General features: G+C 57.8%; 2 protein-coding genes across 3 annotated transcripts; one reads left to right on the top strand and one right to left on the bottom strand.

Annotated features, from left to right (window-relative positions):
* The first annotated feature begins 241 nt into the window (after window positions 1-241).
* CACFD1 (calcium channel flower domain containing 1) lies at window positions 242-13,214 on the top strand. The gene is made up of 5 exons (XM_049896068.1): window positions 242-440; window positions 7,491-7,563; window positions 8,473-8,598; window positions 10,228-10,335; window positions 10,820-13,214. Exons 1-5 carry the CDS (start codon window positions 320-322, stop codon window positions 10,908-10,910), a joined length of 519 nt encoding a protein of 172 aa, XP_049752025.1. The 5' UTR covers window positions 242-319; the 3' UTR covers window positions 10,911-13,214.
* An 84-nt stretch (window positions 13,215-13,298) lies between these two features.
* Window positions 13,299-21,644, bottom strand: SLC2A6 (solute carrier family 2 member 6). 2 transcript variants are annotated; one of them, XM_049896067.1, is made up of 10 exons: window positions 21,482-21,644; window positions 20,895-21,057; window positions 19,528-19,734; window positions 18,829-18,928; window positions 18,076-18,287; window positions 17,507-17,659; window positions 16,190-16,298; window positions 15,559-15,744; window positions 15,195-15,340; window positions 13,299-14,113 (listed from the first exon to the last, which is right to left on the bottom strand). In XM_049896067.1, exons 1-10 carry the CDS (start codon window positions 21,571-21,573, stop codon window positions 13,958-13,960), a joined length of 1,524 nt encoding a protein of 507 aa, XP_049752024.1. In that variant the 5' UTR covers window positions 21,574-21,644; the 3' UTR covers window positions 13,299-13,957. The 2 variants fall into 2 exon arrangements, with proteins under 2 accessions (XP_049752024.1, XP_049752023.1); XM_049896066.1 differs by lacking the exon at window positions 13,299-14,113 and having other exon boundaries at window positions 14,397-15,340.
* Between the last annotated feature and the right edge of the window lie 3,978 nt (window positions 21,645-25,622).

Below are 25,622 nucleotides of genomic sequence, written 5' to 3'. Positions count from 1 at the left end.
GGGTGTGTCCCATCGCCTCAAGCCCCGCCCCTTATGCTAATAACAGGGCCACTCGGCTCGCCTCGCAGACCTGCGAGCCCCGCCCATATGCTAATAAGGCCGAGTACACGCGGACGCGCTTCGTCGTGAGGTGGGGCCCCGCCCCTTATGCTAATACGAACCCACCCTGACGGCCCCGCCCCTTATGCTAATGTGAGTCCACCCTGCCGGCCCCGCCCCTATGCGCCCCACGCCCCGCTCCCACAAGGCCCCGCGCCGCAGCGACACGGGCCGGCTCCGGGCCTTTGTGCGGGCTGCGGGGTCCGGCGACGGTGGCGCCATGAGTGGCGCGGGCGGGGCGGCGACGGCGTCCGCCAGCTCCTCGCAGCTTGCGCAGGAGGAGGGCATGACGTGGTGGTACCGCTGGCTGTGTCGCCTGTCGGGGGTGCTGGGGGCCATCTGTGAGTACCCCGCATGCGCCCCGGGTCCCTGCCGGGGGTCCCGCGGGGGGCCCGGGCTTCCTGGCGCGCGCACCCCAGGGCGCTCGGGGCTCGCGGGGCTTTGCACAGCTCCGCATCACCCCACCTGCGCAGCTCTCCTGTCACCCAGGGGCACTGGCCTGGGGACGGAGGGCGGGGGTCCCAGGCTGGTGGCGCAGGCTTCGCGGGCCGGTCCTCCGGGTCGTGCGGTGGGTGCCTCCCGGGGCGGGCCGTGACGGTGCCGCCGGGAGCGGGCTCCCGTGGGGTTCCCATGGTGACCGGGCTCTGGCCTTGGCTCCTCGGCCCCTAGGGCTAGGCTGGTGGCTCTGGGCCCGCCCAGGAGGGAACTTAGACTTCGGCTGGGAGCCTGGGCTCGGATCTGGGTGCCAATCCCGCGGCCAAGGCGCGCTCCCTGCCCCCGGCTCTTCTGTACAGTAAGGACAGTGGCAGCGCCGACCTGAAGGGCTTTGGTGAGCTCTTCCTGCGTGATGCAGGTAACGCACCCAGCTGAGCCTGGCCTACTTAGCAAACCACACCTGTGGGCTTGTGACAGGTGGGGGCCACAGCATTCCCAGTCATGGGGCGGAGATTGTTTACAAGTGGGGCAGTGCAGGTCCCGCTGTGCTTGTGGCAGGAAGTTTTAGGACGCCAGGCCTACCAGGGAACAGCTGGCCCTAGGGAGGCGGGGCAGTCACCTGAGGAAGGTGGCCTCTCCTCCTACTTGGAGGCCAATGCACTGTCCCCAGTCAGCTCCCCCGCCCCCTGCCTCCGCCTCCTCTCACCTCCTACCCTGGCCCTGTGGCCCCATCCCAGACACACAGACTGGTCTCAAGTTCCTGGGCAGCCAGGCTCTTTAGCGGAAGCCCAAGAAGAACATAAGGTGAATGGGAACAGAAATAAAATAAAGACCATGTAGCAGGCCTTCCAGAGCCCTGGTGGCTCCGTGGTTAAGTGCTCAGCTGTTAACCAAAAGGTCAGCAATTTGAACCCACCAGCCCCCCCGCGGGAGAAAGATATGGTGGTCTGCTCCTGTAAAGGTTGTTGTTGTTGTTAGGTGCCGTCGAGTCGGTTCCGACTCATAGCGACCCTATGCACAACAGAACGAAACATTGTCCGGTCCTGAGCCGTCCTTACAATTCTTGTTATGCTTGAGCTCATTGTTGCAGCCACTGTGTCATTCCACCTCATTGAGTGTCTTCCTCTTTTCCGCTGACCCTGTACTCTGCCAAGCATGATGTCCTCCTCCAGGGACTGATCCCTCCTGACAACATGTCCAAAGTATGTAAGACGCAGTCGTGCCATCCTTGCTTCTAAGGAGCATTCTGGTTGTACTTCTTCCAAGACAGATTTGTTTGTTCTTTTGGCAGTCCATGGTATATTCAGTATTCTCCACCAACACCACAAGTCAAAGGCGTCAATTCTTCAGTCTTACTTTTTCGTTGTCCAGCTTTCAAATGCATATGACGTGATTGAAAATACTATGGCTTGAGTCAGGCGCACCTTAGTCTTCAAAGTAACATCTTTGTTCTTCAACATTGTAAAGAGGTCCTTTGCAGCACATTGGTAGTGTAGCAGTTAAGTGCCACGGCTGCTAACCAAAGGGTTGGCAGTTCAAATCCGCCAGGCTCTCCTTGGAAACTCTATGGGGTAGTTCTACCCTGTCCTATAGGGTCGCTATGAGTTGGGATCGACTCTACGGCAGTGGGTTTTTTTTTTGGTTGCAGCACATTTACCCAATGCAATGTGTCTTTTGATTTCTTGACTGCTGCTTCCATGGCTGTTGATTTTGAATCCAAGTAAAATGAAATCCTTGACAACTTCAATCTTTTCTCTGTTTATCGTGATGTTGCTCACTGGTCCATTTGTGAGGATTTTTGTTTTTTTTATGTTGAGGTGCAATCCATACTGAAGGCTGTGGCTTTTGATCTTCATTAGTAAGTGCTTCAAGTCCTCTTCACTTTCAGCAAGCAAGGTTGTGTCATCTGCATAACACAGGTTGTTAATGAATCTTCCTCCAATCCTGATGCCCCATTCTTCTTCATATAGTCCAGCTTCTTGGATTATATGCTCAGCATACAGATTGAATAGGTATGGTGAAAGGATACAACCTTGATGCACACCTTTCCTGACTTTAAACCAATCAGAATCCTCTTGTTCTGTCTGAACAACTGCCTCTTGATCTATGTAAAGGCTCCTCGTGAGCACAATTAAGTGTTCTGGAATTCCCATTCTTCGCAGTGTTATCCATAGTTTGTTATGCTCCACACAGTCAAATGCCTTTGCATAGTCAATAAAACACAGGTAAACATCCTTCTGGTATTCTCTGCTTTCAGCCAGGATCCATCTGATATCAGCAATGATAACCCTGGTTCCACGTCCTCTTCTGAAACTGGCCTGAATTTCTGGCAGTTCCTGTCAATATACTGCTGCAGCCGTTTTTGAATGATCTTCAGCAAAATTTTGCTTGCATGTGATATTAATGATATTGTTCTGTAATTTCCACATTCAGTTGGATCATCTTTCTGGGGCATAGGCATAAATATGGATCTCTTCCAATCAGTTGGCCAGGAAGCTGTCTTCCATATTTCTTGGCATAGACGAGTGAGCACCTCCAGTGCTGCATCTGTTTGTTGAAACATCTCAATTGATATTCCATCAGTTCCTGGAGCCTTGTTTTCCACCAATGCCTTCAGAGCAGCTTGGACTTCTTCCTTCAGTGCCATCGGTTCCTGATCATATGCCACCTCTTGAAATGGTTGAACATTGACTAATTCTTTTTGGTATAATGACTCTGTGTATTCCTTCCATCTTCTTTTGATGCTTCCTGTGTCATTTAATATTTTCCCCATAGAACCCTTCACTATTGAAACTTGAGGCTTGAATTTTTTCTTCAGGTCTTTCAGCTTGAGAAATGCCAAGTGTGTTCTTCCCTTTTTGTTTTCCATCTCCAGCTCTTTGCACATGTTGTTATAATACTTTACTTTGTCTTCTTAAGAGGCACTTTGAAATCTTCTGTTCAGTTCTTTTACTTCATCAATTCTTCCTTTTGCTTTAGCTGCTCGACGCTCAAGAGCAAGTTTCAGAGTCTCCTCTGACGTCCATCTTGGTCTTTTCTTTCTTTCCTGTCTTTTCAATGACCTCTCACTTTCTTCATGGATGATGTCCTTGATGTCATTCCACAACTTGTCTGGTCTTCAGTCACTAGTGTTCAATACGTCAAATCTATTCTTGAGATGGTCTCTAAATTCAGGTGGGATATACTCAAGGTCATATTTTGGCTCTCTGGACTTGCTCTGATTTTCTTTAGTTTCAGTTTGAACTTGCATACGAGCAATTGCTGGTCTGTTCCACAGTGGGCCCCTGGCCTTGTTCTGACTGATGATATTGAGCTTTTCCATTGTCTCTTTCCACAGATGTAGTCAATTTGATTTCTGTGTGTTCCGTGTGGTGAGGTCTCTGTGTATAGTCGCCATTTATGTTGGTGAAAGAAGGTATTTGCAATGAAGAAGTTGTTGGTCTTGCAAAAGTCTGTCATTCGATCTCTGGCATTGTTTCTATCACCGAGGCTGTATTTTCCAACTGCTGATCCTTCTTCTTTGTTTCCAACTTTTGCATTCCAATCGCCAGTAGTTATCAATGCATCTTGATCGCATGTTCGATCAATTTCAGACTGCAGCAGCTGATAAAAATCTTCTATTTCTTCATCTTTGGCCCTAGTGGTTGGTGCATAAATTGGAATAATAGTTGTATTCACTGGTCTTCCTTGTAGACGTGTGGATGTTATCCTATCACCGACAGTGTTGTATTTCAGGATAGATCTCGAAACGTTCTTTTTGACAGTGAATGCAACACCATTCTTCTTCAAGTTGTCATTCCCAATATAGTAGACTATATGATTGTCCGATTGAAAATGGCCAACACCAGTCGATTTCAGCTCAGTAATGCCTAGGATATCGATGTTTATGTGTTCCATTTCATTTTTGACGATTTCCAATTTTCCTAGATTCATGCTCCGTACATTCCAGTTCCGATTATTAATGGATGTTTGCAGCTGTTTCTTCTCATTTTGAGTCATGCTACATCAGCAAATGAAGGTCCCGAAAGCTTTACTCCATCCACATCATTAAGGTTGACTCTACTTTGAGGAGGCAGCTCTCCCCCAGTCATCTTCTGAGTGCCTTCTAACCTGGGGGTGTCATCTTCCAGCACTATATCAGACGATGTTCCACTGCTATTCATAAGGTTTTCACTGGCTAATGCTTTTCAGAAGTAGACTGCCAGGTCCTTCTCCCTAGTCTGTCTTAGTCTGGAAGCTCAGCTGAAACCTGTCCTCCATGGGTGACCCTGCTATGCCACCGGCATTCGGATAACAGCAGGGCCACCTGTAAAGGTTACACCTGTGGAAACCCTGTGGGGCAGCTCTACTCTGTCCTGCAGGGTCACTGTGAGTCCGAACTGACTCAGTGACAACGGCCTTGGTGTTTTTGGTTTTGGTTTAGCAGGCCTTTCCCAAGGAAATATGGACCTGAGTGGTCTGCGCTGTTCTCCCTGGCTGCCTCCATACCATGAGTTAGCAGGTCAGTTTTAGAAGGGGGCCTCCGTGAGGAGTCTGCTGGACCTGTCCTGGCTTGCCTGGCACAGAGTGCTAGGGCCTGGGCAGGCAGACGCTGACCGGGTCTGCAAGAAGGCACACCTTCCCAGGTCCCCTTCCTGGGCTCTCTGTCCTGCCAGGTGGGGTGGAGGGTGGAAGGACACCCAGGAGGGAGTGCTACCCTGGCAGGTGATGTTGTGGCAGCACTTACGCCGAGGTGGCAATGGGCAGGTCCTCCCCAACTCATAAAGAGGCCTGAGTCCCTGTCACTGCTGTTCAGAGCTAGCATGCTTTTGACCTTGTGGACAGACTGGTGACTCCTGATCTGGCCAGGTTGCAGACACGTTTGGTTCACCATTTCCCCAGAAGATTAGAGTGGGGGTGGAGTGGGTGCAGGTAGGCTGAGGCTGGGGGAGGTGACAGCTGTGACAATGGTCAGTGTCCCCACCGTCTTGGTGCTGGTGGCTCCTGCTGACTCCCACGCTGACCCTGGATCCCACCCAGCTCGGTGTGCTTCAGATGGGGGTGCTTGGGCCTGGCCCAGGAGTTAATGGTGCTGTGTTGGGGCTATGGATGAAGCTTCAGGAGACACTAGTGACATTGCCCTGAAACGTCCATTTCACCTGCAGAAACGAACTTTCCAGTGTTGTTACGTGAATACCAAAAGGTGTCTAATAGGGTACAAGGCTAATAGGGAAGAAATCACAGGAGCCATTTAGAGGTGGAGTACATGTGTGTTTCTGGCTGCTCCCTCTGTAGTGGGGTTTTTGTCCTCTGCAGTGGGTGCCTGGGGGGAGCTGGGGAGTTGCTGACTCTGGTCTTGTAGTACGGCTGGGGCAGTGGGGGGCAGTGGAGGCCTAGGCCAGCTGGGGAGATTATGACCCTGGTCTTGTAGCGTGGCCGGGGCAGTGGGGGCCTGGGCGGAGCTGGGGAGGTGCTGACCTTGGTCCTGCAGTGCAGCTGGGGCAGTGGCGGGTAGTGGGGGCCTGGGGGACCTGGTGAGATGCTGACCCTGGTCCTGCAGCACGGCTGGGCAGCAGAGTTGGGAGGAGAGAGGAGTGTGCGGTGACCCCTCTGTCACGTGGAAGACTCCCTCTTCCACGTGGACATCCCCAGCCCTTTGTTGTTCAGGGAGCTCCCAGCCGTAGCCTGCTTGTCTGGATAGCAGAGAAGGTGGAGATTCCGCCACAGCAGGACCTGCTGGTGGGCTGTCAGTGAGACCCGGCATGGCCACAGTCAGGCAGGAGCATTGTCATCTGGGGCACCTGGCATCGGGGGACAGACGGTCTGTGTCCTCATGGCTGCCTGAAGCTCGTGTTCCTGACAGGTGCCAAGGCGAGCCGCCTTCCTGGGAGGCTGAAAGTACACTGTTTCGGAAGCAGACCTGGGGACTCACGAGGGTGTGCCCTGCTGCAGTTGGGGCTTCTTCATCGGTTTCCTCTGCTGTGTGGGTAGGGTTACCCGGGACAATGGCCGAGAATTCCAGGCCCGTGTCCGAGGCATCAGGCGCAGAGAAGCTGCTGCAAGTTTAATGAGCTGGTTGCTAATTGCAGCCTTGGGGGCCCGGCTTCCTACCCTGCCAGCTCTGGGGTGGCAGGGCTGGTTCCTGTGCAGAACTCCTGGCTCCCTGGTTCCCAGGCTCCGGTCTGGCATCACCTGGTATTCTTGGTGAAGGGACTGCAGGCTGTGGGTGGGAGTGGAGGCTGTACTTGAGACTCTGCCTGGTTGTGTAGTTGGGAGAGGAGATGATGGGAGCACCCACGTTTGGGGCATTTTCAGGGTAAAAGAGGACATGCCCCTCCCGGGGTGGTAACCCGCCACTCTCCTGTGGCCCCTCCTCATTCCTGGGTCTCAGCAGTGGACTGGCTGGCAGTGGGGACCTGCCTCACGTGCAGGAGGGAAGGACGAAAGGACCGTGTCATGGTCACTTAGCTGGTATGTAAGTTGGAGCTGGGACAGTGGCTCAGGTCTTTCCTGGTCCAGGTTTCTGTTCTAAGAGGGGCATCACTGATCAGAATCCCAGCCACGTCTTCTGAGTCGAGGACCTCTGGTGTGGCCAGCCCTGTGGGTGGGGATACCAAGCCTTTGCCCTGCTTGTCTGGGTGGAGCCGATGTTTCATGCTGACCTCCTTGTGGGCCAGCCTTGGTACAGCTGGGGCTCAGGGAACCAGACGGACGTCCTCACAGCCTCGGCACGTGCAGCCCAGCATTAAAGGGGGAGGCTAGGTGCCATGAGAAGGCTCGAGTGGGTTCCCCTCCTTCCCCTGGCCGTCTCCTCTGGTGGCTATCTTCCCAGGTGGTCATCTCCCTGGGTGGCTGTCTCCCTGGGTGGCCGTCTCCCTGGGTGGCCATCTCCTTGTCTCCCTGGTGGCCGCCTCTGTGGCGGCCGTCCTGTGGTCTGCCCTCCCTGCTGACCCCTGCCCATCTCTCTTGCCTTCAAGCGTGCGCCATCTCTGGCCTCTTCAACTGCATCACCGTCCACCCCCTCAACATTGCGGCTGGCGTGTGGATGATGTGAGTAGCCTGCAGGGCCATCATGCCTGGCAGGGCCTGGGGTATGGCCATGGTGTGGGTCCTCACTTTCACACCTTTGTGTCAGTTTTCCTAGTGAGGTCAGGGCCATGGGACCCCACCTCAGCTGCTCGCGGGTATCCCTCGAACATGTTTCCTCTGAGTCACACTCTGAGGTGGGGCCTTGCCCTCTGGGGTACCCCAGGCCACAGTGTGGACGGTGCCAGGTCAGGCTGGCTGAGGACTGAGCGGAGGGAGGGGCCTGCCCGTGGCTGGGTCAGAGGTGGACGATCTGTGCAGGGATGGGATCACAGCTAGAGGATGGGAGGGCTGCAGAGGGGTACATCAGAGTGTAGTAAGGGCCCAGCAGGTGGACCCCCACGGTGGGCTCCTTGCCACCTCCTGCCGGGGCAGCCCTGACCCACTGGAAGTCAGGGGTCTAGACCTGGGAAGGTGCCTGCAGGGTTGGTTCCTTCTGGAGTCTCTGAGGGAGAGACTGTCCCAGGCCTCTGTCCTGACTTCTCTTGGTTGCTGGCATTGGTGTTTCTTGGCTTATGGCCACATCACCCCAAGCTCTGCCTCCACCGTCACCTCACTTCCTTCTCTGTCTCTTTGCCTGTCCCTCTTCTACAAGGACACCAGTCACTGGATTTAGTTCCACTCTAAATCCAGGTGGCCTTATCTTGATATCCTTAACTAACGACATCTGCAAAGACCCTCTTTCTGACTGAGGTCATGTCCACAGGTTCCGGGGGACATGCATTTTGGGGGGATGCTAGTCAACCCACTGTAGAGGCGAGGGCTGTGGCGAGCATTCTGAGTGTTGGGTGGCATTCCGGGTGGCTTTGGCACTGGGACCGCCCCCACAGGTTGCCACCGTCTGCGTCACGCTCTTATCTCCTGTCCCTCCAGCATGAACGCTTTCATCCTGCTGCTGTGCGAGGCGCCCTTCTGTTGCCAGTTCGTGGAGTTTGCAAACACGGTGGCGGAGAAGGTGGACCGGCTGCGCTCCTGGCAGAAAGCCGTCTTCTACTGCGGGTAAGTGGTGGCCAGGGCACAGTTCCCCAAAACTCTACTCACAAAATGACCCACAGGGCAGGGGGTGGTGTTGATAGGGTGGGCGGGGGTGGGGGACAGGTGCATTCATGTGCTCTCAGGAGAGGTTTAAACCAGGCTGGCCTTTGTGCAGAGTAATTTGATGATAGCAGCTAAAGATGTGACCTGGTGACTCTGTGTCGGAACACGGTCTGCTGCTGTTGTCACACAAGAGCTCAGAGAGACACGAGATCCGGGTGCCCCGCAGCATTGTGTGTGACAGAGAAAAGCGGGAAACACCTGGAATGTGGGCCACCAGCTGGGGCTTGGTTAGCCAGATTCAAGCCGAGCCATACCCTCGGTTTCTCTGCAGCCTCTTAGAAGAGTTTTGTGAATCCAGGTGTCCTCCTTATGAAGGGGAAAAAGCAGGTTGCAGGACAGAAACTTGTTGCCTCTAAATATGCTTTTCTTTCGCTTTCATTTTCCTCACAACGAATTCAACATGGAGTACTTCACTTCGGGGTCGTTGGGATTGAGCTATGCCAGGACGGGTTTAATGCATGGACCAGCTCAATACCGTGGCTGGTGTGTAGGGGTGCTCAGCAGCTCTTTGGTGGTAGTGTTATTATCTAGATTATCTTCAGAAATGAGAACAGGCCAGAAGGTTCCTTCCCTTCATGGAGGACCAAGAGTTTTGACAGTAAAACCACAAAGGTGTGTGTTCAGTTCAGAGTAGTACCCCGCTGTGTCTAACCTCTCAGAGAACAAATACAGACATTAGGATGGTACGCAGCACTGGCGAGGCCTGGTGGGGAAGGCCCAGGCAACGTCTAGGGAAGTAGCAAGCCAGCGTGTTGGTCCTCAAGTCTCCAGTATTTCCTGACCCAGTAACTCCAGGAATCCCACCCAGCCAGCCATGGGATCAAGAATCATTCCCGTCGGTATTTAAACCAGAGTGGACAGTGCCACCAGGTGGCGCCAAACTGTAGTTAGGACCAGACGGATCTGGCTCTGTTTCAATAACGTTGCAGTAACAAGAGTTTTTAATAAGACTTCATGTTTTATGCACTTTAATTTTTGGGGGGGGTTTACTTGTTAAGATACAGCTGGCTTTACTGTCCCTAGCGAGAACTGATGTTTCTTTAGCTATTGTGATATCCTAGGCACTGTGTGAAGAAGTTAACATACTTTTTCCTCGTTTAATCTCAAAGCTCCTCCACGAGGCCTTATTCCCATTTTACAGTGAGAAACAGCCTCAGAGAAAGCCAGTAAGGGGCTCAGCTAGACACTGGGTTTTCTGGTCACAGCTTCTTGTTGGGCCGTAGTTGGCCTGTTTTTTCTGAACAGGGAGGGGGCTGGACCACATCAGTGCTGTTTGACATTTTTGATCCTACACCCTTTCAAAAACCCGGTGAAAGGTTTGCCTTCTCTCCCCAGAAAATGCACAGACTCCTGCCGACCAGCACAGGGTGTTTAAGGGCTTTCTAAGCCTGGCCGTGAACACGTGTCCCGTTAGTTTTAACTTAATACTGATCCCGGCTGCGTATTGAGAGGGGGCTGGGATGACCTGGGCACCTGGCATAGGGGCTGGCTGTGGGTGGGAGTGGAGCCTGAACCTGCATTTCTCCCCAGGATGGCTGTTGTCCCGGTTGTCATCAGCCTGACGCTGACCACCTTGCTGGGGAATGCCATCGCCTTTGCCACCGGAGTGCTGTATGGACTGTCTGCTCTGGGCAAAAAGTGCGTCCACCACTCGGCCCTGGGAGGGGTTTCTTCGTCCCACCACCACGAGGCTGTCAGGAGGGTGGTCTGAGAGTGCTGCTGTGGTATAGCTGTGGAAACCGAGGCACCAAGGTTGTCAGTGACCCTCAGCAGTGTCTCTAGGGGTCCAGCTCTCGGGAGTGAGAGCGGGAGGATTTGCGAGGCTTCCTGGGTGGTCCAGTGTACCCCATCGTGGCCTACAGAGGGACGGCTCACCTAGATCACAGTCAGTGGTCACCGTCTCCTGCAGAGCCTAGACCGAGGCTCTGAATCTTGCCCGACCCAGCGTCCCAGGCAGCCTGTGCCCCCTTCAGTGATGTATCCCCATCTGGGGAACCTAGCGGCCTCATAGACCCTGCCTGTAGGCCACACCTGAGTCACTGCAGGAAGTGGGTGGGGGCTGGGAGGCTGGGGCCCGGGGCCCATCCCATCCCCAGTGTGATGCCGCCTTATTCTCTCCCAGGGGTGATGCCATCTCTTATGCCAGGATCCAGCAGCAGAGGCAGCAGGCAGACGAGGAGAAGCTCACGGGGAGCCTGGAGGGGGAGCTGTAATGCAGTCAGGGCCCTTCCTCCCGCGACTATCCCTGTTCTGTGTGACATCCAGAGAGACGAGCCTGGAATGTGACCCTGGGGGACAGCCTGGAAGAGGAGGCTTCGCCTGGCCCCCATAGCCCTCTGTGCTCATCCCCCGCATGTGGTGGCCCGTTTTCCCAGCTGGGTGTCTCCTGACCCAGACTCTGTGGGAGCCAAGGAGTCAGGCAGGGCTCTGAGCAGCCAGGAGACTGTAGCGGCGATGGGTCGTGTGAGCCTCAGGTGACCCAGCCGTGGGACAGGAGGCTGAGCAGAGCCCCACATCAGTCCACTGCCCCCTCCTCCTTGGCCAGCCTTGTTCAGCCTGAAGTGAGCGCTGGTGGACTTTCAGACCCCCCACAGCTGGGGCAGCCCCGCTGGGGATCTGACGATGGCTGGGAGGAGTCACCTCTGCAGAGGTCGGCCCTCCTGGTACTTGGGGCCCGGGAACTGGCCAGAGCAAGCCTCCCCAGCTCTCCAGGCAGAGAGCCCCTGGGGACTGAGCCACCCTGGGCTGGTATCATCCCTGATCCCTGTCATATGGGCAGAGGGTGTTGCAGGGCTGCGTCCTGGGCCTGTTCTGCTGCCACGGCTTCCCTGCTGCTACTCTGCCCTCCGCTGGGGCCACAGTTCTCCTGAGTGCACCCCCACCAATGAGCAGATTGGGTGGTGACCTGACAGTGGAACTCTGGGCTGAGTGCCCCTCCCAAGTTCCTGGAACCTTGGACCTGGGAACACCCTGTCGGCGCTGTTCCCATGGACCTATACCCCACCCATCTCAGGCCTTGGTGCTCGGCAGGGGGAGAGCAGGCTCTCCTGCCCGTGGGGGTGCCCATGTCAGCTCCAGGCCGGGCTGACCCACTCAGGTACTCTTCCTGGTCCACCCCCGGCCACGCAGTCTCCAAGCTCTTGCCTCGGAAGCTGGCTGAGGCTGAGCTGCCACCCCACTGAGCGCTCGGCACTGAACTGTCCCCAGTGAGCTGTCCCCACTGCCTGGTGCCGGCTACCAGGAGCAGAGCTTACGTGGAGGGCAGGCAGGCACAGTGCAGCACCAAGGTGTACCCGCCCTCCTCCCAGCCAGTCTTCTCCCCCTAGTCTGCAGTTAGGGCCCATCTCCGGGGCCTGGAGGAGCCTGGGGTGGGTGACCCAGCTCCATCCCAGCCCCAGCCTGAGCTCAGCTGGGCTGAAAGAGCCCCAGGCTGTGTGGAAGCTGTGTTTCCAGGAGGGGCTGATAGGGAGCCAGCGTTTGAGGCTGGGAGGGAGCAGCAGGCTCTGATTTGGGGTGGGGGCTCACTGAGGGTCTGCCCAGCCCTGCGGTGGCTGAGGAAATGTTAGTAGGTGTCAAGGTCAGCATTCTCACCACCCTCCCCCCCGCCCCGCCTGACCAGGGGTGGCAGGGGTGGGTGCAGCCCACGTGCCTTCTGGGGTCCTCTGGGGCCACCTTCCTCAGCCAGTGCCGGTTTCAAGGGCTGTGGGCTCCAGACCCTTCTATGTGTGTGTGTCTGCTGCCACGTGTGCAGTGAAGACCGGTCTACCTCCAGGAGGCGCTCGGGCCCTGCCCACCCTTCCATCTGCTCACTCTCACCCAGCTGTCTGTCCCTTCCCCGGGGCTGGATCAGGAAAGTCGCAGCTCTGTCCTGTGGGGGGAATGTGTAGGGGCTGGGAGAGTGCAGAGCAGGGGTTGAGGGGGAACGGCCCTCAGCACCAAGATCCATAGACCAGACGGGTGGTCGCTTCCCCCAGGTAGCAGCGAGACCATCACTGGGCAGGCCCTGAGCCCACAGCCCAACTTCGCAGCAGGGGCAGCCTCCACGGCGGCACCCAGCCTTGTTCCCAGCACGGCCTGCCCTGCCCGCACTGGGTTCCTTCGTGCTCCGGCCTGCCCCACGTGTACTCTGAATGTCTGTGTTCTGAGCAGTAAAGGAGGCTCGAGTCTGCCCACCCTGCACTCTGCCTGCTACTGTCCTTGGCGCTGGGAGGATGAGATTCAGGGGTCACCCCACGCTGCTGAGAGGGCCAGCTCAGGACGTCACCCCAGCCCCAGGGCGCTGGGCAGACGTCATGGGCAAAGGTGTGGCAGGTGCTTCCTGGCCTGCTCAGCGTCTCAGGCAGAAAATATTTGGCTCCAGGGTGGAAAATGATGTGTGCTCAGTCACACTGCTGGTGAGCTGGAGCCTGAGTCCAGGACAGGTCCCACCCTGTGGCCCAGCGGCCCCTTTCCCTCACAGGCTGCCTCCCCTCTGCTGTGGGTGCACATTGTGAGTGGCCATAAAGGGACCTGCAGATCCTGGTGACCGTGGCTGGAGCACCTGGACCTAGCCCAGCTGGCAAGGCTGCAACGGGGCCCCCACTGGAAGAGACACCCCTCCATCCTCCAGAGGGCTGCCCTCAGGCCCAGGTTCTTTATTTCATAAACTGGGTGACCACAATCTGCAAACAGGAACAGCAGAGCGCCCCTGGCCCAGAGGCTGGCTGTTGCGGGAGGAAGTGGCTGAGCTTGGGTCCTATGACCTGGCCTCTGGGAGTTGGGTCCATCCCTGTGGTGTCCACCAGGCCCTTGGGGCTGCAGACCCCAGCCATCCTCCCCGTAGCCGAGGTGCGTGGTGGTGGTGGTGAGGGTCAGGACCAGGGCAGCATGATGGCGCAGCTGCTACACCTCCACCCCTGTGCTCCTTCGGTCTCACTGCGGACCCTGTTGGGCTGGGAATGGGCGTGGTCTCCACACACAAGGAGCAAGGCCTGAGGTCACCCAGGGGGCCCGGTCCCTGGACATCAGTGAGCGTTACGAGCCTGTGGCTGCCGCATCCCCACAGTTTTGCTTGTGTGCCCACCACCACAGCCGCCTGAGCTGGGGCTGAGGCAGACAGTGGTCCTGCCTGCCTGGCCAGAAAGTGGGTTTGGTGGGGCCCTGCGTGCTCTGGCCACCCCTCCTGTGTTCTACTGTGGCCTCGTGGACCTGGGTGCGGGTTGTGGGCAATGTCATGGTTGGCCGGCTGACTGGTGTTGCCACTCCCAGGCACGCACCTGACCTAGGGCAGGAAGGACCTTCTCCGTGTGCGGAAGAAGGACTCGATCTGCTCCAGTGACCGGCCTTTGGTCTCGGGCACACAGCAGCCTGTGAACACCAGGTTTGTGAGGCAGACAGCAGCAAAGAAGAAGAAAGGCACCTGCAGGCCGAAGGTGTTCTGGGGCAGGAAAGGGGGAAAGGGTCACATGGAGCACCCTGGGGTCACCCCACCCTGGGTGAGCTCTGTGGGCCCTGCTCATAGGGGACAGGGCCAGGGTCACATGGAGCACCCAGGGGTCACCCTACCCTGGGCGAGCTCTGTGGGCCCTGCTCACACTGGCCAGGGGACAGGGCCAGGGTCACATGGAGCACCCAGGGGTCATCCCATCCCAGATGAACTCTGTGGGCTCTGCTCACACTGGCCAGCCTCCTAGGGCCTTTACCTGGTACTCCCCTGCTCAGATACCTCCCAGGGCTCCCATAGTCCCCAGAGCAGATCCGAGAGCTCCCTGGCACTCAGGGCCTCACAGGCTGCCCTTGGAGATAGGCTGGGGTTTCCTTCCTGCCTCAGGGCTCCATGCTCAGCCCCCTTGCCCCAGTGCCCAACCACCCTGCACCTTGCCTGCAGGAAGCCAGCTGCCACAACCTGGCTCAGCACTCCTGGGGCACACTCTGCCCCACACCCGTTCCCAGCTGACCTATTGCTTTCTGGGATGCTGTTTTCATGCCCTGACACACTGACTGGCTCAGGGTGGGCACAGGCCTGAGCCACCCCTGATTCTTGTGGAATTTGGAATTGGGACCCAATATTCTGGTTTGTTTCAGGGTATGTATTGGAGGTTTGAACCTGGTGGTGGAGTTAAGCCAGGAGGGGGTGTGTGTCTGTGTGTGTGTTTAGGCATGCATGCCTGCATGCTGTGGGCTGGTGTAGACCGGGACACCAGCGTGAGGCCCCACTGCACACCCCAACGCCTAGGAGGGAGCTGGATACCCAGAGAGAGTGTGGTGGCAGGTGGGGTCCTTTGGGCCCCAGCAGAGCTCAGGTTGTGTCCCACCCTGGCCTGGGTGATAGCCTGGCTTCTGCGGACAGTTCCCCTGGTCCACTTCTTGTAATGAGGGTACCAGTGTGAGGCCAGCTCACTCGACTGCTCAGCTTCAGGTGGGGGTGGGCCTGATCTGTCTGGGGGCCCGTGAGGACCAGGTGAGAGGGTAGAGAAGTACCGGCAGAGTGGGCCAGGTGGGCCCCAGCGAGCACTCACCACCACAGGCAGGAAGGACTTGGTGAGGGCGAAGGCTGTGAGCCAGCTGGCCACCACGCAGAGCCCCGAGGCCACACCACGGGCACGCAGGGGCAGGATCTCCGACATGAGGAGCCAGGTGATGGGTCCCCAGCCCATGGCATAGCCTGAAGGAGAGGGATAGGGAGGCTAGGACCTGCGGAGGTGGGTGCCTCTACCACCACTGAGCTCCTGAGAGACCCTCAGCCCCAACCCCGGATGCCCCAGAATGGCAATACCCCACCTGCTCCACTGGGCCCGGCATCCTCCCCACCACACACACACAGGACACAGGCAGCCCCCTCACTAACCTGCCCCCACCCAGGGGAGTTGCTGCCACACCTACCCATGATGAAAAACATGGTGGCCAGCAGGGGCACCAGAGTGAGGTAGCTGGTGGGTGAGGCCAGGGGCTGCTCAGTGTCCCCGAGGGGTGTGCTCTCAAGGCCCATGGTGCCATTGGGGGTCAGCGGCCTCGGGCCCAAGTGGATGTACAGTCCCAGTGTCAGGTTGGCAGCAAACATGATGGATGCTGGGGAATACAGGTGGTGGCCCTCATGGGGCCGGGGCCCGTGAGCAGCGCCTCCTGCAGGAAGGTTCTCCCAGCACTCCCCCCGCTCCACCCATTCCCTGCATGCCCACTCTAAAGCCAACACGGTGGCCCACTGTGCCAGGAGACCCCCTGCAGAGAGTGTGGGCTTCCGGCACTCACCGTGGCACCCTGGTCGGCCTGCACGCACAGCGTGCTCCAGCAGGCCTTTCTGGAGAGCTGGTACGTACCAGGCCCTGTGCCCAGCACTGAGCAGGCTGGGCCGATGAGGCAGTCTGGCCAGGCCCTCGGGAGCCCCCAGCACATGGTACCCACCGAGGGCAGGCTTGGGCCAACCCAGGGCTGGGGGTGCTGCACGCCCAGCCCAGGCACACACAGGAGATACCGAATGGGTGGGGAGGGAGGGTGGGCTGGAGAGGGGCCTCACCTGAGACGAAGAGCAAGACCTTTCGGCCCGCAAGGTCCATGGCGAGGGCAGCAATCAGTACAGAGAAGAGCCTCACGGCCCCTACAATGGCTGCGTCATCCTCTGGGGGCTGTGGGGGGGGGACACCATGGTGAGAACCCTGGCTGCAGTTTGTGCCCACTCCCTCTGTGCCAGCCCAAGCCCAGGGCCGGCTCAGAATCGTGGCTTCACCATGGCTGTTACCCTGTGCTCTTATTTAATCTTCAGATCTCATCTAACTGGGCCCCGGGACGGCTACCCAGGGATGCCATTATCTTCATGGTGCAGACAAGGAAGTTGGCGCTCGGTGGGGGGAGGGCCTCCCCACAAGTGGCAGATCCCACGGGTGTCGGGACCCGGGGTCCATGGGCCCCAAGGGGTCTGCCTTTCCATAGTGTAATACACATAGTGTAATCCTATGTATTTTACTTTAACTCACAGCCGTGGAGTCGATTCCGACTCAGCTACCTTACAGGACAGAGTAGAACTGCCCTATAAGGTTTTCAAGGTTGTAAACTTTATGGAAGCAGACTGCCACATCTTTCTCCTGTGGAGCGGCTGGTGGGTTTGAAGTGATGAGCTTTTGGTTAGCAGCCAAGAGCTTAACTGTTGCACCACCTGGGCTCCTATTTTAAAGCATTTTTTAAAAAACCGGAAAAAAAAAGGGTTGCCTTTGAGTAGACTCTGACTCACCGAGACCCCATGTGTGCCAGAATAGAGCTGTGCTCCATAGGGTTTTCGAAGGCTGATTTTTTGGCAGCAGGTGCCCTTGGGTGGTCCAACCAGTTAGCAGCCCAGCACGTGAAATGTGTGCACCACCCGGGGACACGCTCCAGAAAACACTATTCTGAAAACAGGTCTCCCTGCCTGCTGCTGGGTGCCTGACGTCCGGCAGGAGCAGGTGCTCGGGTGGGAACAGATGCAGAAGCAGCCCCCCGCAGAGGTGTAGCAGTGTGGGGCACAGGAGGGGTACCCACTCCTGGGGTGCAAATCCAAGGGATTGCCAGACGAAGCATGGAATGACATTATGGGGAGCCCCAAATATGAAAGGCACTTAACTGAGGCAGCCAGACAAGAGGGGAAAGGTGTTTCTGCTGACCGTTCGCCACTGTCAACGTCTATTCATCTTGAAATGGGGGGGGGGGTGCAATTTAGAGATTGGCCCTGGGCACTCAAAATAGGGGGGCACAATTTAGAGATTGCCCAGGTGCTTGTTACCCTCTCAGTGCCACTGTCACCCTCCCTGACTCTGAGGCAGCACCCTCGCAGTGGCCTCCCTGGGGCGGGGCAGAGCCTCACCAGCAGGACAGCGGTTCTGGCGAAGATGGGCTGCAGGTAGACCAGGATGGGGGTGATGCCTGTCAGCTGCTGCAGGAAACGCATCAGCAAGGCGATGACAATGGGCCGGTACACTTGGGGGTCCCGGGCCTCGGCCCACGACACGCGGCTGCTCTGGAAACACGAGGCAACCGCTGAGGGGCTGTGCCACCTCTGTAGCAGGATGCTGCCCTGCCCTGCACCATGTGGGGCTGCTGGGGATACCCCCTTCCTGCCTTCCTCCAGGAAAGGAACCAGCCCCATGAGACCTCCAGGCTCTGGCGACAGGCCCAGGGCCCTCCCCCCCAACCCACCCCTTGGCCCGGCTGAGGCAGACTCCTCCTGGTCAGTATCTTCTGGCCACCAGGCGTCCAGCACACAGACATGTGCTCTGGGCCAGGCCTGCTGTCCCCCACCCGACCCTCACCCCAGTCCCTGGGAGCCAGGACTACTACTACCCCCACTTTCCAGAAAAAGCATCCAAGTCTCAGGAAGCCCAAGGCCACAGGTGGCTGGGGTGCTGGAGACAGCCAGCAGCTCAGGTCCCCCACCTGTCTCTGGACGTTGTCCTGGATCTGCTCGAACTCCCAGCGGATATCGGCCTGGGGCCCGCGAAGCCAGGCCAATGCCTGCAAGGCCTCCTCATCTCTGCCCCGCGAGAGCAGGAAGCGCGGGGAGTTGGGCATGAAGCTGAGCAACAGGATCATAACAAGGACAGGCACCTCGCCGGCCACGGCCAGCCAACGCCACGGTAGCCGCAGGCCTGGGCGAGAGGACCGGTCAGGGCTGGGGTCCAAGCGGGACCCAGAGCTCCTTCCCACTGGGGCCTCTCAGCAACCTCATCTACTACTCAAGGTCTAGTCTGAGCATCACCTCCTACAGGAAGGCCTCCCTTATTGCCCCAGGCCTGGGTGATCTAGGCCGGGAGAAGCTGCAGAGATTGTCTAGCTCCTAGCATAGGGTCCAGCACATAGTGCCAGTTCCTTGGAGGGTCTTAACGGGTAGACTGAGCAGGCAAGGGCCCAGGCTTCCACCCACCCCAGCCCCACAAGGATGCATCCTGCTGTTAAAAGATGGTTGGAAGGCTGCACACCCAGAGAAGCGCTCAGTGCCCAGACAGGTGGGACTTGTGCCCAGAGCGGGGCAGGACGTTGCCTGGAGGCCCACGGTGCAGTGGAACTGTGCTGGGTGGGGAGCCAGAGCTCTTGCCTGCCAGCCCAGGGCTCTTTCTGGGGTGTGCTCTCGCTCTTTTCACGCCTGCACCCCGGAGATGCTCAGCACTGGTCTGAAGGTCAGATACTTGCCAAGGGCGTAGAGTGACAGGGATCCAAACACTGCCATGAGCTGGGGTGTGGCCCCCAGGGCTCCTCGAACTCTGGGAGGAGAAATCTCAGACACGTAGACCTGCAAGGCACAGCTTGGGTGAGAAGAACACAGGTTCCCGGGCCCGGCCAAGTGGGCCAGGTGGCCCTGACAGGCCTTGGGAAGCAGGAGTCAGGCTTCTGATGGGCAAAGACCAGGCTGGGGTTCTTGTCCCACTCGTGACTCACTGCCTGTCCTCCCTCGGGCCTCAGTTTCCCTAACTGTCAAGTGGGCAGATGCTGGCAATTAGCCAGCCCAAGGGCACCCGCCTGTGTAGTGTGAGCAGGTGGGTCTCTGTTTCTTCTGCCATCTTGGTCCCCTCTGCTGCACTCCCCCAAGCCAGTCGATGGCGAGTGGAGTTTCCAGGGTCAGAAACTTCCCTTTCTTCCCTGTTGCTCAATGTGGATTTTCTCCAGTTGAGTAATGCTGTGCCTGTGGTAGGAAGCTCGGGGATTCCTGAGTCTCCACTGGGCTGGGCACATAGGGAAGGTTTAGCTGCCTCAGGGGCTGCCCAGGTGGAGGTGGGACGAGCTTCCTGGGCTGAGCAGGGAAGTCAAAGGTGTTCTCGTTGACCAGTGTGTACGGAGGTCAGGCAGTCAGTGGGAGGCAGTGAGGGCCAGGGTGGGCAGTCTTGGCCTTACCGGGATGCAGGCGGCCGTGAGCCCCCCGGCGAAGCCCGTCAACATCCTTCCCAGCAGCAGCATCCAAAAGCCATGGGCGCCCGCCATGAGTGCGTAGCCGGCTGCCGAGGGTACAGCCGATAGCATGATGCTGAGCTTCCTGCCCAGGAGATCGTTGAGGACCATGGCACTGAGGCCCCCAGCTGCGGCGCCCAAGGTGAACACGGACTGCAGAGAAAGGGCAAAGGGCAGACAGGTCTAGGCCCCTCCCGTCAGAGCCTAGAGGTAGCTTCTTCCTCAACCTGCCAGGCTGACCCCAGGACTCAGGCCAGTGATGGTAATGAACCTTCTGTCTCTGGAGGTGTACAAGCAGCATGTGGACAGCCATTTGCTAGGGATGCCACTGAGGGAGTCCTGCTCTGGGAGGAGAGGGGGCCACATGTCCATGGTGGTTCTGTCCACCTGATGTTTGACGTCTAATATGTTAATTCAGGAGAATTCTGGGGTGAGAAGGCCCCGGGATTGGAGATTTGGGGGTTTTTGAAGATCCCATGGGGTACAGTGACCAGGACCAGCCTGGACTCTGCTACTCACTAGCAGTGTGCCTCGGGCATGCTGCTCGTCTGTCTGAGCCTCGGGTTCCTCAGCTGCACTACAGAGAGAATGATGGTGTCCACCTGATAGGGTTGCCCGGGGAGTCAAGGAGCTCACGTGTTAAGGGTCTGGCACATACTAAATGAGTAACAGTACCAGCTGCCGCACAGTCCACCCCGACTCATGGCGACCCGTGTGTGTCAGGTTTTCAGTGGCTGAGTTTTTAGAAGGAGGTTGCCAGGCCTTTCTTCCAAGGCACTTCTGGGTAGACTCGAACCTCTAACCTTTTGGTTAGCAGCCAAGCACTTACTTTAGCCATGTGTTGCAATTCTACAATTCGATGCTACTAAGATAATTCTAGAACCTCGGGACCCCCAGGTTTGGCCCTCCCTCTCCATTTGTTCACAATCTGTCTTGGGCATGTGTGTCACGGGGTCCTGGGGACTTTCCTTGCCCCAGCCAGTGCCTCTTTCCCTGATATCTGACACCCTGCCCCATCATCCAGGGAGGTATCTGCTCTGCCAACGCCGTCAGCTGTGGGTGTGTGTCTGGGGAAACTTCAGACTTTGGGGACACCTCCCACCGCTCCTTCCCACGCCTTCTGCACTGGCTTTCACTTCCCCCTCCTGCTTTAGGGCTGTCATCTGGCCCTCCCACCCCCAAGCAGCCTGGAGTGGGTAGGGTAGGGGCAGGCCAGGCCCTGGAGAGGTCCCAAGAATGAGCTTTGGGGGGTCCCTAGCTGGAGACAGAGCTCAGCGGCCTCCCACCTGCCCAGCTCAGAGCACAGCCCTTACCCCAAACCAGGAGGCCTGAGATTTGGTCAGGCGCAGGTCTGGATCTGAGGCATGCTCCAGGGCCGGTATGACCGGCGATGTGTAGACCAGGGCATACCCAAAGCTGAAATTGCCCAGCACGGCGGCGAAGGTGGCCAGGAACACTTTCTTGTTCTGCAGGGTCCTGGGGGAGGGGGGCAGAAGACTGAAGTCTGAGTCCCTCCTGCCTAGGGGCCACCCAGTTCAGCCAGCAGAGTGAAGATGGTTGGGTTTAGGGACTGAACACCAGCTCCCCTGGGGAATTCCAGGGCGTGGCAGGCCCCGGCTGTCATGACTCTGGTGCTGGGGCCCTTCTCCAGGTAAGAGGCTTGGAGTCTAGGCCCAGCTCTGCCACTGAAGGTTTGCTGTGTGACCTTTGGTCAGCCCCCACCCTCTCTGGGCCTGTGCTCCTTGTCTGCCCATGGGGATTGGCTCCTTAGATGACAGAGCGTCTGAGGCAAGAGGGGACCAGATGGCCCCTTAGTGGCCACCCTCTGAAGGTCAGGGATGTCCTGGCGGAGGGAGCCAGCCACCGTGCCCGCCCGCAGCCTATGCCCAGCGACTCTCACCGGACTGGCGCCCTACCCCCCGGCGCCGGGGGTGGCTCCTCGGGGAAGGTGTCATAGCCCGGACCTTCGGCTCCCAGCAGGGGCTCCTGCATGGTGGACTTTCCGGTCAAGCCACCCTGGTCCGGCCGCAATGCCCCGCCCGGTGTCGGGCCCGCCGGGCACACCGCAGGACCGGCCGCTCGGCCCCGCCCCCGGCTGCGATTGGCTGCGGGGCGGTGCGCGCTGCGGCGCCGGCCAATGGGAAGGCCGCTCCCTGGGCGATGCTCGGATGCGGGGCGGGCCCTCGGCCCGGGCGGGGTCAGGGCTCCTCGGCCCGCGCTCCCTGCTCGGCCCCGAGCCCGCTCTGCGGATGGGAAGAGCCCGCCCCGGGAGGGGGCCTGGAGGGGGAGCCCCTGCCGGTGCGTCCGCGCGCGCCGGGTCCGGGCTGCGGCCTCGCGGGGAGCGCGGGCAGCGCCCCGAGCCCGGCTGCTGAGCTCAAGGCGGCCTCGGCCGTGCCGATCCTGCTGCACCTGCGCAGGGCACGGGGCCGCCCCCGTCCAGGCAGGAGGAAGCAAGCTCAGAGAGGCCGAGCGACTCGCCGGGGCCGCACAGCGCACAGGCCGGGAGCGAGACCTCGCGTCGCCCCCGGCCAGGGCTGCACGGCCGCCTTACGCGCCAGCCCCTCCGCGCCACGCCGCGTCCCCGGGTCGCTGCCGCCCCCGGCTCTCCCTGCGGGGGGATTGCGGGGCGACGGAAGAGGGGGGACGAGTGAGTCTCGGGCATTGCGGACGCTCCCGGGGGCGACACCTGTACTTTCCCTGTTCCAGCCATCTTGGCTTGTGGAAATAGCTTGGGCTTGTTGAAAATCATCCGGGTAACAGAGTAAAATAAATAAGAAAAGCAGAAACTGAGTATTCCCTGGAAGTCCATCCTCCCAAGTAACACAATCAATAGCCCCAGGTCTCTCTGGGCTTTTCCAGAGGCGGACAAACCACGCCATATCCTGCCCGAAGAATGTGTCCCGTACACATTTAATAGAATCCCGTCGTTGGACGTTTGGACCATTCCCGAACTTTAGCTATTGGAATAGCAAAGCTGTGCAGACGTTATTATAATTCCCTTTGATTATTATTATAATGTAGCTATAGTGGTGCAGAGGCTGAGTGCTCAGCTGCTAAACTAAAAAGTTGGCCGTTCAAACCCACCCAGTGGCTCAACGGGAGAAAAGCCTTGATGGTCTGCTCCTGTAATTAAATTAAAACCCAGAACAACCAAATTCACTGATCTCGAGTTGATTCCGACTCCTAGCGACCCTACAGGACAGAGTACAACTACCCCGTAGGGTTTCCAAGCAGATTGCCACATCTTTCTCCCATGGAGTTGCTGGTGGGTTGGAACCGCCAACCTTTTGGTTGGCAGCCGAGCACTTTAACCACTGGGCCACCAGGGCTCCTTCCATAAAGATGACAGCCGAGAAAACCCTATGGGGCAGTTCTACTCTGTCACGTTGGATTGGTAGGAGTCAGAATGGACTCATGGCACCCAACAACAACCACAGCAAGAGTATTGGAGAGTATGGAGACCAGGGAAAACTCGGCCATCCCCCACAGCCTAACCCTACTCGCATTCCCGTGTCTGTCTGTCCAGTCGTCTTCCCCCATGTGTCTATTTTGCCTAGGTGCCTTTGGGATGTGGATATAATTGTGTAGCCACTTTACATAAGCTTTTTTTTTTTCTGCCATCAAGAACACAGGCTTTGGACTCCTGGGCACCCACCCAGCGAATGGTGACTCTGACTGATGTCACAGCCTTCGGGACTGTGTTTAAAAACGGAGACGTGATAAATAAACCTCTGGGTGCACTACTCCGTAACCACGAGCCAGATTAAGAAACAAGATTCTAGCGCCCCAGGAGGCCCTGAGTGTACCCCTTCCCAGTCCAGCCTGGAGGCACCACGACCGATTTCTGGCACTGGGACTGGTGTTGCCTGTTCTGGAACTTCATGTACCTGGAACTTCATGTACGTAGAATCGTACTCTTTTGGGTCTTTTTTTTTTTTTAATCTCAACATATCACCACTTGCCCTTGAGTTGACTCAGACACATGGCAACCTCATGTATGTCAGGGTGGAACTGTCCTCCACAGGGCTTTCAATGGCTGATTTTTTGAAAGTAGATTGCCAGGCCTTTCTTCTGAGACATCTCTAGGTGGACTCAAACCTCCAGCCTTACGGTTGGCAGCCTATTGCATTGACCGTTTGCACCACTCAGGTAGTCCTTTCTCTCAACATAAATTCCTTTTCTTAAATCAGTTTTACTAAGGTCTAATTTACACACAGTAATATGCACCCATGTTAAGTGTGCAGGTTGATGAGTTTTGACAGCCCTGTAACCCGATTAACCACCACCCCTAAGATACAGAGCATTTTCACCTTCCTAGAAGGTTCCTTAATGAGCTCTGGTGGCACAGTGGTTAAGCGCTCAGCTGCTAACCCAAAGGTCAGCGGTTCGATCCTACCAGCCACTCCGAGGGAGAAAGATAGGTTAGTTGACTTCTGTAAAGATTGCAGCTTTGGACACCCCACTGGGCAGTTCTCCTCTGTCCTTTAGGGTCGCTATGAGTTGGAATTAGCTCCATGGCAATGGGTTTGGTTTGGGTTTAGAAGTTTCTTTGTGCCCCCTCCCAGTCAAGCCCCCTCGCCTCACGCCTAGGAAACCACAGACCTGCTTTTTATGGCTGTGGGTTAATCTTTTCTGGAGCGTCATATAAACAGAACAACACGGTAAGTACTGTTGCCGTGGCTTCTTTCCGCTTGGCGTGTTTGTGAGGTCCGTGCCTGAGGCTGCGTTTCTCCTGGTTTGTTCTTTTTTGTTGCTGTGTAGTGTCGCTTAGAACGTACCTTTCACTTGTGGATGGGCAGTTGGGTTGTTTCCAGTTTTGGGCCAAAAGAAGAAAGCTGGCACAAATATTCTTGCACCTAGCAATATTTAATGGCTCTTTAGTGTCCCACTGAAGGAGCCCTGGTGGCGCAGTGGTTAAGCGCTTGGCTGCTAACCAAAAGTTTGACACTTTGAACCTACCAGCCACTTGGTCTTCTGGAGAAAGATGGGGCTCCCCACTCCCACAAAAGATTACAGCCTGGGGAACCCCACAGGCAGTCCTGCTCTGTCCTGTAGGGTTGCTGTGAGGTGGAATTGGCAGGATGGCAACGGCTTTGGTTTGGTTAACGTCCCACTGAGCGGATGGATCTTCTACCACTGGGCATTACGGGTGTTTCAGACCATTTGCACTGACCAGGAACCTTTACTATTTCAAACATGTTTGCTTTAAAAATTAACAATATGGCTACCATCTTTGTTCTTAAGGAATCATTTTTATGGTCCTCAAAGTGTGTTCACCCTCCAGCTGGTGGGCTTGCTGCCTCTCTCCTCTTGTTTCCCCGACTCTGCCCCAGGTGGGCTGCTTGGGGAGCTGGCCTTGGAGGGCTTGTGTGGGACCCACGCCACCTCCGCCCACCCTGCACCTGGCACAGCACCAGACACACAGTGGGCTGCAGGCAGCCCCAGCCCTCCCCTCCTTCGTTAGCCGCCCCCAGCCCTCCCCTCCTTCGTTAGCCGCCCCCAGCCCTCCCCTCCTTCGTTAGCCGCCCCCAGCCCTCCCCTCCTTCGTTAGCCGCCCCCAGCCCTCCCCTCCTTCGTTAGCCGCCCCCAGCCCTCCCCTCCTTCGTTAGCCGCCCCCAGCCCTCCCCTCCTTCGTTAGCCGCCCCCAGCCCTCCCCTCCTTCGTTAGCCGCCCCCAGCCCTCCCCTCCTTCGTTAGCCGCCCCCAGCCCTCCCCTCCTTCGTTAGCCGCCCCCAGCCCTCCCCTCCTTCGTTAGCCGCCCCCAGCCCTCCCCTCCTTCGTTAGCCGCCCCCAGCCCTCCCCTCCTTCGTTAGCCGCCCCCAGCCCTCCCCTCCTTCGTTAGCCGCCCCCAGCCCTCCCCTCCTTCGTTAGCCGCCCCCAGCCCTCCCCTCCTTCGTTAGCCGCCCCCAGCCCTCCCCTCCTTCGTTAGCCGCCCCCAGCCCTCCCCTCCTTCGTTAGCCGCCCCCAGCCCTCCCCTCCTTCGTTAGCCGCCCCCAGCCCTCCCCTCCTTCGTTAGCCACCCCCAGCCCCATGTGGGAAGCT

This window comes from Elephas maximus, chromosome 9, assembly GCF_024166365.1.
Source record: "Elephas maximus indicus isolate mEleMax1 chromosome 9, mEleMax1 primary haplotype, whole genome shotgun sequence".
In the NCBI taxonomy this organism is placed as follows: Eukaryota; Metazoa; Chordata; class Mammalia; order Proboscidea; family Elephantidae; genus Elephas; species Elephas maximus.
The sequence above is the reverse complement of the archived record's forward strand: the minus strand, read 5'-3'. Positions and strand labels throughout refer to the sequence as shown.